Source organism: Geotrypetes seraphini, chromosome 4 (genome assembly GCF_902459505.1).
Source record: "Geotrypetes seraphini chromosome 4, aGeoSer1.1, whole genome shotgun sequence".
NCBI classification, from domain to species: domain Eukaryota; kingdom Metazoa; phylum Chordata; class Amphibia; order Gymnophiona; family Dermophiidae; genus Geotrypetes; species Geotrypetes seraphini.
The window spans coordinates 75,213,755-75,225,797 of record NC_047087.1 but is presented as its reverse complement, the minus strand read 5'-3'; the positions used below and the strand labels follow the sequence as shown (position 1 = coordinate 75,225,797).

General features: G+C 42.3%; 1 protein-coding gene across 1 annotated transcript; it reads left to right on the top strand.

Moving 5' to 3' along the window:
* Window positions 1–1,450: 1,450 nt before the first annotated feature.
* C4H3orf38 (chromosome 4 C3orf38 homolog) lies at window positions 1,451–10,347 on the top strand. Its single transcript, XM_033943800.1, has 3 exons — window positions 1,451–1,760; window positions 3,489–3,685; window positions 9,262–10,347. Exons 1-3 carry the CDS (start codon window positions 1,634–1,636, stop codon window positions 9,784–9,786), a joined length of 849 nt encoding a protein of 282 aa, XP_033799691.1. The 5' UTR covers window positions 1,451–1,633; the 3' UTR covers window positions 9,787–10,347.
* Window positions 10,348–12,043: the final 1,696 nt, after the last annotated feature.

The following is a 12,043-nucleotide window of genomic DNA, read 5'->3' as shown; positions in this document are numbered from 1 at the left end:
ACCATTGGTCTGACCCAGTAAGGCTATTCTTATGAATGGGACAGTGATAAAACTCATGGGGATGGGCCTGGAAAGTTGAGTTCTTTTGGGGATGGGGACAAATTTGTCCCTGTGTCATTCTCTGATACAGGGGAAGATTCTCAAAACTTTTAATGGTTCCAAACGGTTTAGCATTCATGTACTTTAGTGGTGGATTATCAAAACTGCTTACCATGGTCTTTTCTGAGTTTCCTAGCAGTTTCTGACTCTGCCATGCAAATGTATTACAATGAGGTCATTAATACTTAAACAAGCACTCGAGCCTGACTGCTGATTGGCTCAGGCATTGACAGGAACATAAAGCTTGACTGATCAAACCTGCCAGAAAATTTTGGCACCATTAAGCACCTCCCACCCACACGCAAAATAAAAGCAGGGGGAGAGATGTCCACTCCTGTTCACCGCTGCCATTAAGCAATCCCCCTCCCCCAACAGTTGGAGGGGTATCCATGCCTACTGCTGCCATTAGCAACCCCCTCATCCTCTGCCAGTAGGAGGGATATCCACCCTCTCATGCCACTGCTTTTGTCCCCCGCTGCCCTTTGTATTTTGTTTACGTAGGCTAGCCAGCTAGAGGAATGCCTACTCCTTTTAGCCACCAGGCCTACCTCTTCAAAAGGGCAGGCCTTCTCCTCCCCAGTGCATTCTGGGAGGCACCAGGGAAGGGTCCAGGCTGCTGGTCATCCCTCCTCCTGCTGCTGGGGGGGGAGGTGTTAGGTTTTGCTTAATGGCAGTGGGAGTGGGCGTTCCTCCTGCCAATCTTTGATTTGGATATTTTTTTTTTTTAATCTTTTACTTATGCCAATCGCTATCACCAATGCTCAGCACATGCAAATTTAGTGACCCTCTGTGAACCTTATCAGCATGTGTGTTTTTTAAGAATGACTTGCCTTTTTGAAATTGTGACAGCAGCCTGTCAGATTTTATCGTGAACATTTGTGAATCTTCCCCACGGTTATTGATTTCCAGGTCTCCAAATTAAACAGAAAGACTAAGGCGGAGGACGTTGTAGAAATAGTAACCGGGAGTACGTTCATGGGACTAGTAAGATGCCTGAAGGGAGGAACAACCCTTCGTTTTGGAGTGGTTCTCAAATTCTTTCGTGATTGTTTCGAAGTGCGTGCTCGTTTTTATTTCAGATAATTCACGTTCCTGCCTTGTTTTGCAATGTCCCTTTTTAAGTAGAATGGTGCGGTGGCCGCGATAGTCCATTTTCCAAGGTACTATATAGGTCCCTTTTTAAGTAGTAGCTCAATAATGAACATATGCTACGTCGTACGTTTTAACGTTACCAACCCACGAGCAGAGGCGCCGCAAGCAAACCTCCTTTCAAAGTCTTGCTTAGAAGATCATTTTGGAGTAAGTAACTTGCAAACCACTGCAGTCAGGCACATGCTGCGAAGTGAATAAACCACACCCGCGTTTCACCATAGTTGCAGCATACTGTGTGTTTGTATATATATATATATATATATATATATATATAAACCCCACTTATTTAAAAATAATAATAAAGGTGGACTCTTTGCGGCGCATTGTTAATGTGTCGTCGGAAAAAGGTGCGCGACTACTTCCGGCTGTCACTACTTCCGGTATGGCGGGGCTGAGTGGGAAGGAGAAGGCTGGCTGCCGGGAGCTGCTGGAAGCTCTGTCCACAGCTGATGTGATAACGCTCACCGAGACGGTCACAAGACGCATGATCTATGTGACGAACAAGACAGGTGCGAGACCACCACCACAGGACACTGACCCTTCCGATGGGAACTGATCAGATCCTTCTAGCTGTCAATGACGCCCCGGGGAACGTGTCTAAAGACTCGGACGCACCAGATCCCTTTCCCGGAGCCGACAGTCCCTCGTCACTAATTCCCTGGTTTCCTTGACCTGAAGCTGACGCTCCCCGTTCCGCACCGATGTCCCTTTGTATGTTTTGCAGGCTCCCTGGAACGTTAAGTTGTACTGCATTCTTAAAACTTTAGGGAGTGATCTGCGTACGTCTGGTAGCGGCTATAGAACAAATTAATAGTAGTAATACTGATGGAAAGGGGTTTTCCTCATAGTTTACCTTGTAGTCGGCTTCAAGCCCGGGATATATTAGCCACTTTTGGAAGCTTGTCTTACATATGATATAAACGTTATAGGAGTAAAGTTAGAAAACAAATACTGGAAAATGGGTGACTGTATAGTTTTCTGTTTCTTATCCTGGTTTCTGTTCCCCTACCATCAGATGGAGGAAGAGAAGTTAAAGATTTTAGTGAGCCTGTAATGTAGCCCATTGATTGTAGTCTACTCTAGCTGGTGAAGTCCTCTAGAGATTGGATCACAGTCTCTCCCCTGTGAAAGCAGGGGAGGGGGGTGGGTTACCCCTCTGTAGCCCCAGGCGTTGGTTTAAGGGCCTTTTTGTGAGACTTGCTCGTACAGGTCTGGGGGGCCATTGCCAGCTGAGGTCCCTTGGGGGGGGGGGGGGGAAAGCTTTTGAAGGGATGCATTATTATTTTCCTCAGTGGGCTGCTCCAGTTTCTTTTACTGCTGTGCTCCATGTTTCTGGTATTTGCTAGACTTGAATGTTTTTAAGCACTGATGTTCAGATCAAAATTTGTTGCTCTGCCTCTGTTTACTGGTTGGGGAACAAGTTAGTGGTCTGGACCAGTCTACCAGGAAAACTAATTATCAGGTAAGATCAAATTTCATCTTTTATTGCTTTAATAATACTTTGTAAAATTTAAATTGGACAAAGCAACATTTGGGAGTTCATCTGAGGATCTTAATCAATTTATTGGAACTTATAGTACTAAACGATTGGAAAGGCAGAGGGGAATGAATGGAGCCACATCAGTAGATACTTTTCAAAGTACAGGTAAAACACAGGACTACCCTTTAGCCTTAATAATATCAAAATGGCATGATAAGCATTAAATTGGAAGCTTTTACAATATTTATTGGCTTGGAGTTTCTAACAAAAATCTTTCAGTAATGATAGAGGAAATTGGCTTGTTTTGTGATGGAAGTAGGTTTGTTTGTTTTTGTTAAATTTCATTGCTCACATGTGTGATAAGCAGTTCTGTTTGAGGTGAAAAAGTACAAGTACAATGTATTCAGAATAAAAAAAAAAAAAAAAAAGTCTGAGCTTCTGTAAGGGAGAGCAAGGAATAGTAGATATTGTCGGGCAGACTGGATAGGCCATATGGTCTTTACCTACCATTTCCCTGTTTCAATTCCTTTTTTTCCATGTAAAGTACCATCTAAATAAAAGCTTGTAAGGAAGGTCTCAGTGATTTATATACAAACAATAATTAAATTTTGAGTGACAAATTATTCATCATAAAGACAAATATTAAAGCCCCATAGGTGTGTTGTATACCAGGGTTTTAGCACATTCTAAAACTTGAGCTGATTTGACCATGCGAGGCAGTTTATTGTAGGTAATACATTTTTTGCTCTAATTCCAGAAGCCATTCATGCCATAGTAACCTACAGTGAAAGTGCAAGAGAAGTTTTAAAGCGGAGGAAGGTTCAGAGGGATATAATTTTTGCATACCTTGTAAAGAAGGGCATTGTGGTACTCCCATCATCGGACAAGAACCAGCTCATTGACCAGGCTTTAGAGTACTGGAAGGAGCCAGTCACAGAGAAGCAACAACCAAAGGCAAGTTGTCCACTAGCCCTAAAAGTGGATCAGAATTTTAAAAAAATGGTTGAAGGAACGTGAAATATTAATAAGCTTTGATACATTTTACTGGCTCAGCATAAGAATAATCAACAATGATGGCCAAATGAGCTGTTGAAATCATACGAGTTCTCTCTATTGTTTTGCATTATCTTCTGATTAGTCTTATATTATTCCAATAAAATGTGTCAAAATCTGCAAAGATTTTAATTTTCTGCATGAATAGTATATCTATTAGAACTCTGTTTATGGCTTGTGCTGACTTTTGATATCAAAGCAGAAGTTTCCCAGGTTACTAGGCTAATAATACTTGGAGTGTTGGTCCAATCAATACAGTATTATATAGCTGGTGAACAGGATGAGTGCTGGGAAACTTTGACAACATACCCTCCAGTGACATTTTTAATCAGACACGGGAGGCCTTATAGTAATGTGCAGTAATTATTTATGATGTAGGCAAAATTTATTGTGACAACCAAAGTATATCTAAAAACCTTTTTACCAAACAGGGGACCCAACACGGTCCGTGTTTCGGACAACCTTCATCAGGGGTCCATGGTAGAAAAGGAAAGAAAAATGTGTCACAAAAAGTTGCAGTAGCAAAGTGACTTTAGCGCAATTTGACAATATTCGATGACCCTTGGCGATACATACAATCCGGTTTTTCTACTGCAACTTTTTGTGACACATTTTTCTTTCCTTTTCTACCATGGACCCCTGATGAAGGTTGTCCGAAACACGGACCATGTTGGGTCCCCTGTTTGGTAAAAAGGTTTTTAGATATACTTTGGTTGTCACAATAAATTTTGCCTACATCGTTGTACATATCTGCAGTTTTGGTTTGTTTGTTCCTGGTAGGTTTTTTCACTGCAGACAAGGTTGGAACTTCCTTTTCCTTTGGTTTTGGTTTTGTTGCTCAGTAATTATTTATCACATGACTTGCCATGTAGTAACAAGAAATGTTTGTGATAACTCTTTGCATGCTAGCATGACAGTGTACACCAGCTATATATATGGAATGAGAGAGAAATGGGTGTGAACCAATGTTCCCTCTAAGTCAGGAATGCAGATGTGCAAGTCATGATGTGTTCCGAGCAGCAGTTGGTTTGGGTTGGACTGCCACTTGGTGGTGGTGGGGAGGGAGAGGGGTGCAAAGACAAGCAATTTTTGAAAATTATGCCAAATTATATTTTAAAAATCAAGGTTAAATTATTCTATTGAACTGGACAGAAAATACGAGGATGTATACTCATATACATATTAAAACATTATTAAAAAAGTAACAAATAGTAAATACAGTGGTATAAAAAGTTAGGCCCCCCCCCCTTCTGATTTTCCCAATATGTCGCATTGCATTACAACCATAAAATAATTTACCTAGCAGTGTTTTTGGTAGGTTGCCAAAGGTCCACCAGGCTTCAGCTCCATTAGTCTTTAGTTTGCTAATTACTAAACATGGTTAGAGTAGCCAGATGAGAACTAGGGAAGCCAGGGCTCAAATCCCACTGATGTTGCTTAAGATCTTGGACAAGTCACTTAACCCTCCATTGCCTCAGATACAAAGCTTAAAAATTATAAACCCTCTAGGGACAAAGAAAAATACATACTATATTTGAATGTAACGTGCCTTGAGTCATTACTGAAAAAGAGTTGATCTAGATCTAAATCCAAAATCCAATACCAGGTATAGTGTGAACTTAAGTAAAACAAAACACTACAAATGTCACTCAGGACCTAAAGAACAATTCCAGCTTACTATAATAGCAATAACTTCCACAAGTCACAGAAGCACCTACCTAGGAAAAGATAGGGGGAGAGTGTGGTGCAGTGGTGGAAGCTACAGCCTCAGCATCCTGAGGTTGTGGGTTCAAACCCACGCTGCTCCTTGTGACCCTGTGCAAGTCATTTAATCCCCTCATTGCCCCAGGTACATTGGCTAGATTGTGAGCCCACTGGGACAGACAGGGAAAAATGCTTGAGTACCCAAAGTATTCTGAGCTTCCCTGTGAGAATGGTATAGAAAATTGAATAAATAAATAAAAACATTGCAGTGACCACGATGGATGGGCAGGCTGGATGGGCCATTTGGCCTTTATCTGCCATCATGTTTCTGTGTTTAATAAACCTGTTGGAAAACTAAAAAGCAGATTAAAACAGATAAATTATACATTCAATGCTAATAGAAAGCCATGTCTCTTTTCAAACATGCAGAACACAGATCTTCACCCAGTTTAGAATAAGTAACCAGAATGTAAAAATAGAAATAAAAATTAAACTGAACCCCAAGAAGTTAGACTCTTCATACAGTGCAACACCAGAGAAAAACTGACATATTCCAACCACTGCATTACAAATGAATAAATGCAAATTTAAAAAAAAAAAAGGAAAATGATACCAGTTTTCAGAGGTCAGAACCTCTTTCCTCAAGTCTGGACAGTGTACTGCTATTACGGTATCCACACTACTTTATCTTAAACTAAAAATAAAATTATTTTTTCTGTCTTTGTTGTCTGGCTATCTACATTTTTCAATTGTGATTGGTACCAGTCTCTGGTTTCTAGCATCTCCTCTTTAGCTTCCACCCACTTCCATCATCTCTCTCATCTATCTCTCCCCCCTGTTCTATCCAGAATGTCTTCCCCACTTCTATACAGTATCTGCTCTCCCCTTCAATCCAGTGTCAGCAACCTCTCTAGTCTCTCCCCCACTTTCATACAGCATTTGCAGTGCCTCCTCTCCTTTTCATTCAGCATCTCCCCTTCCATCATTTCCTACTTTTGTCTCGTCCCCACACCATCTGCCCTCTTTTTATCCCCTCTTCCATTCAGTATCTATCTCCCCATCCCCCTCTATAAAGCATCTACCTCTTTCACTTTCATTCAGTTTCTCCTAGTGTCTCTCCCCTTCCATCCAGCATCAGCCCCCTCTCTCTTTCCATCCAGTGTCTTCCTCTCTCTCACCTCCTCCCCTTTTCATCTCTTCCCCACCAGACACCTTGCTGCTGCTTCTTGTGCCATGAGCCAAGAGCAGCACTTCTCCTCCTACCTTCCATGGCCAACTCAGCCAGTGCTGCTGCTTTTCTAAACAAGCAGCCGTAATTGCAAAACAGCCTACCTCATTCTCTCCCATGGGGCTGCAATCGTAGTGTCTGTTCACACAGCTGCCGGTCACGCACCTCTGTCTAGAGAATGACACGGTGGTTGTTGCCCGCCGAAACGGTGAAAAAAAAAAAAGGTCACCGCGAGTACGAGGACAAGGCCATTCACCACCCCGTGGAGCAGTGAATGGTCTTGTCTCCGCAGTTAAAAAGTGAGCGCGCGCGGTGAACGAGCGTGCAGTCTGGCAGCCCCCTCTCCCGCCGGCTGGCTGTGCATCTCCCTCCCTCCCTTTCCCTTACTTTCTCTTTATGGAGATTTCTATAAGACTATCTGTTGTATTGCAGCTGGAGCCTTGAAGTCGTGTTGTGTGTGGCTGCTGGAAAAGTCTCCTCTGATGCAACTTCCTGTTTCCGGTTGCATCGGAGGAGACTTTTCCAGTAGCCAACGCAACACGACTTCAAGGCTCCGGCTGCAATACAACAGATAGCCTTACAGAAATCGCCATACAGAGAAGGTAAGGGGAAGAGAGGGAGATGCACGGCTGGCCGGCGGGAGGGAGCTGCTAGACCGCACGAAGGGTGCAGGGGGTGGGGGGATGGAGAGGAGAAGACGCTGAAGCAGCCTAAAGGGAACTGGGTAAGAAAGAGAGGGGAGAAGATGCTGGGAAATGGGGAAGAGAGAGTGGGGAGAAGACGCTGGGAAATGGGGAAGACAGAGTGGGGAGAAGACAGAAATGTCAAACTATGGGGGGAGCGGAGGGAATAAGATGGGTGCCAGACCAATTGCGGGGGAGGGGGTGAAGGGAGAGGCACAGTAACAGAGCAAATGGAAGACGCTGAGAGAAGACAGACAGTGGATGGAAGGATTCGAATGAGAAGATGAGGAAAGCAGAAACCAGACAACAAAGGTAGAAAAAAAAATTTCTATTTATTTATTTTTTTGCTTTAGGATAAAGTAGTATATTAGTTGTGTTGATAAAAATTTATAAACAAAGCCCTGCCAGCTGAACATCTCTTTCTCTAGTTCAGCAGCCAGAACTTTGATTTATAAGGAAGGAATAAGCTAAATATTGCAATACTGAGGCTTGTATGGATGCTACAGGGACGGGGACGGGACGGTGAAAGGGATGGTGGTCTGGGGACGGGGCAGTGAAAAGGACATAATTTTTCCCCATGTCATTCTCTACCTCCGTCGTCCTCTTCTGGTTCTTGGTCAGAGCCAGCAGCTGATCTTATTGAGACTGTGAGTGCAGCCAGCGGGAGAGCGAGGTAAGCTGTTTTGTTGCTGCTGCTAGTTTAGAGAAGCCACAGAAGTGCCCAGGAGGGAGGTGCGGGAAGTGCTGCTCCTGCTGTCCGGCCGTTCTAAATTGCTGTGCAGGGTCTTTTAAAAGAGAGACGTAGCTTAGAGGGAACATTGGTGTGGATGTTTGGTAACATGTCTTTCACCAATGCAGATAGTGCTTCTGCATGTACTGCCCAGTGAGCATCCATGCTGTCACTGCATTCACCATGTGGTAACTGTAGGGGAATATGCTGGGATCACCCTCAACAGTTCCCACAACTGTGCACTTCATGACAATTTGGGCACAACACACTTTAGTAAAAGAGTCCCAGTCGATTGTTATTTGATAGGTATCTGCCTACTATTGAGTTTTGTTTTTTCCAAGTTTGGATCCAAAAATCAGCAAAGTCAAATACAGTGATATTTATTCTCTTTCCAAATTAAGTATTAAAAAAAGTTTAACACACAAGTTCGGGTCAAGTTGGGTACTGAATGAATAAACCGGTAGCTTGAACTTAAAAGTGGTGGATATATCATGGAGTACTTCTAAAAACCTCAGTTTAAAGTGTCACTGTAGAAATACTTGCTACAGTTTTATATTTTCCTATAACATTTTGAATATATTTCTAGCATTCTCTGTTGTTCCTTATTATACTGTTAATGCTTGTAAGAAAAAAATGTATTTAGCTTTTAAAGCATTTGTTTTGATGTTATTAGATCTAATATTAGATTAAAAAATCTTCAGAGTTAAAAGTTGAATTTAACCACTACTACTACTACTATTATTAATTATTTCTATAGCGCTACCAGACGCACGCAGCGCTGTACAGTCACAAAGAGTAAGAAAACAGTTCCTGCTCGAAAGAGCTTACAATCTAAGCAGGCAAGACAGACAAACAAGATGTCATGGATACAGTTAAGGGGAACGGTTAATCAGCTGGATGGGTTGGAAGGCAGAGGAGTAGGGTTAAGGATTGAAAGCTATATCAAAAAGGTGGGTTTTCAGTCTGCTTTTAAACAAGGGAAGGGCCTTTAAATCAGATGACCTTAATTGTTGCTTATTCTTGACTGTTGGGTATAAAACTAAAAACTACATCTGTAGAATTATGTTATGCAAAATTAACTTCCTGTATTCACTATATGGAAAAATCTGTGATATTTTTTGTTATTTTGCAGCCCACTGAAGCAGACACTGGATCCTTGGATTATCAGCTCCTGGGGGAACAGTTTTGCCAGTGGTTCTTCTGTCTCCTGAATTCTCAGAATCCTTCACTGGAGCAGGGACAGAAGCAAGGTGAATGGGGTCCTCAGCATTTCTGGGAAAATGCCATTCTCAAATTCTCTTACTGTACCTCTGAGCAGAACACGGAAGAGTTCCAAGGGGCACAGATGGCAAGCCTTCGGTTACTAGCACTAGTACGAGAGGAACATCTCTTCCTGAACCCCAACCTAGATGCAAGTGGGTTAAAGTCTGTAAATTCTCCTCATGGATTGGTTGTGGTGGCAGTAGCTGGAACAGTACACAGAAACAATTGTTGTTTGGGTATATTTGAGCAAGTCTTTGGACTCATTCGTTGCCCTCTTGTAGGAAACAATTGGAAAATCAAGTATGTTAACCTTAAAATTGTTGGACAGCTTGCCCCTGAAGCTAAACCTTCTATAGGATATCAGACAGATGAACTGTGTAATTTTTATAGTTAAAATGCAACTGCACTCCTTGAATGGCATTAGCTGGAGAAATTGCGTATGTGTGTCCAAGATGTCCAAGGGAGCTGGATTGTGGTCCACTGCAGAGAGCTGTTTCTGTGGTGGTATGGTTTAGGAGCTGAAGGGTTGGACCTAAACAGTAGAAGGGAGGGATTGCCTTCAGTGCTCCTCTGTTAAATGGATGGAAATGGAATCAGTACTGGAAGATCAGGATGATTCAAACAATAAAAATTAAATCCAAAGAAATAAACAACATATTCTTCTTCATTAGGTGTCCTAAACACTTACAGTTCTTTAAGTTATAATGTTGAGGGAAGGGTAAGATTGATGTTTGTTTCCCTATTTGTGGTGGAGCTTTTTTTTCTTGTGTATGTAGACTTTTCGTTGTCATTGACTGACCAATATATGTGAAACGTCATGACCATTGACATCTGCTAGAGCATGAAAGAGCAGACCACCTTCCCATACCACAGTTCACATTGCATTTACTTTTAGGATTTCAAATTTATTCCGATGTTTCTGTAAATAAAGACTCATAATGGTTTGTACTTCTGAGATTGTACCAAATAATGTTCTTTTATCATGGATGTGCCTGTAGTGTGAGAGGAAGACATGACTAAAACCTACATCTTGGGGAAATTTAGTCGTAGCTTTGCCACAAGTCACAGTACATTTTTACCTCTTAAAAATTTAGGAATCCTTTTAGCAAGCTGCAGTAAGCATTAGCATGTCTTATCACATGGCGCACTTGGATGTCAACAGCAGTAAGGCCAAGGTTTGCATGTGTACACCATGCAATTAAAAAATGATTTTTATTTTTACTGCAGAGATGGCATATCGAGGGGGGGGGGGGGTGTCGAAGAATGAGAGTTTTTGCAGTAATTAACACACCTGAAAACACAGCAGTAATTAACGCTTCTCTCTATTACCAATTCTTATTGGGCTAGATCCGGGCAGGTTTGATGAATTCATGAAGCCCGGATCATTCCATAGCGATCCCCGCTCATGCACAGACCATCTGTAGATGGTCTGCGCATGCACTGGACCTCATGATTGGCATAGTTTTTTTTGTTTTTTTTTAATGCGATTGTTTTAATGGAGCCTGTGGTTTTAACCCGCTTAAGCCCACGGGTTAAAACCACAGGCTTACAGTGCGGAGAAGGGAGGCAGGCAGACAGCGTGTTCGGGGCTGCAGGATAGGGGCTGACAGGGCAGAGAGCAGGGCGGCAGAAGGCAGGGCAGCCAGAAAGGGCTTCAGCAACGGGTCCTCAGCAGTCGCATTTTTTTGATCGACCAGCCCAGTCTGTGTTGCAGGGTTTTGTTTAGTGAATCGCGTCTGCCTACTTTGCATGCCGTTGCCCTCATTTGCATGCGCGGATCGGAGGATGGTCAGAAGAGAGGTAAGAGAATCGGGCCGGGGTCACTAAGGGGTTGCAAACCGATCAGTACACGATCAGTTTGCTTTGTGAATCTAGCCCATTGTACTTTCCTTTTAATTTTTTGTAAACCATGTCGAGCTCTATCTTTATAGACAAGATGCGGTACAAGCTTGGGTGCTAATCAGTTAGCTCACTAAACTAAAACTAAACTAAACCTTAAGCTTATATACCGCCTACAAAATAAGTGGCAGTAAGAACTCGCAAATTAATCTTTTGTAATGGCCATGTGCTAATGGCAACACTAGCATGTGGCCCTTAATATAAAAATATGAAAATCAGCCATTTATACTGCAGTGTAAAACTGGCCTTAGCATACAGGAAAGACCCACATAAGTGCATGCTAAGGCCACATTTTAGCATTGCTTTATAAAAGGGCCTCTTGAGGTGTGGTGTTTTTTTTCCCCCTTGTAACATTTGAATGACAGGGCTATCTCATGCACCCAGAACTTTAATATGATTTTCTTAACTAGCAGGATTGCTACTTTTATGAAAATACTCTTGTAACCTGGGATTTTCTGTTTATTTACTACTAATAATTATTTCTATAGCACTATCAGTCCCTGCTCAAAAGAGCTTACAATCTAGACAGACCTACAGGATGTCAGGGATACAGTTTAAGGGGAAAGGTTAATCTGCTGGCTGGGTTGGAGGGCAATGGGGAGTAGGGTTATGGATTGAAGGCTATATCAAAAAAGGTAGGTTTTCAGTCTGTTTTTAAACAAGGGAAGGGGTTTGGTGGACAAATTCAAGTAATTTATTCCAGGTATAGGTTGGCATCTAGACAAAAGGAACAACATTTGGAATTGGCAGTG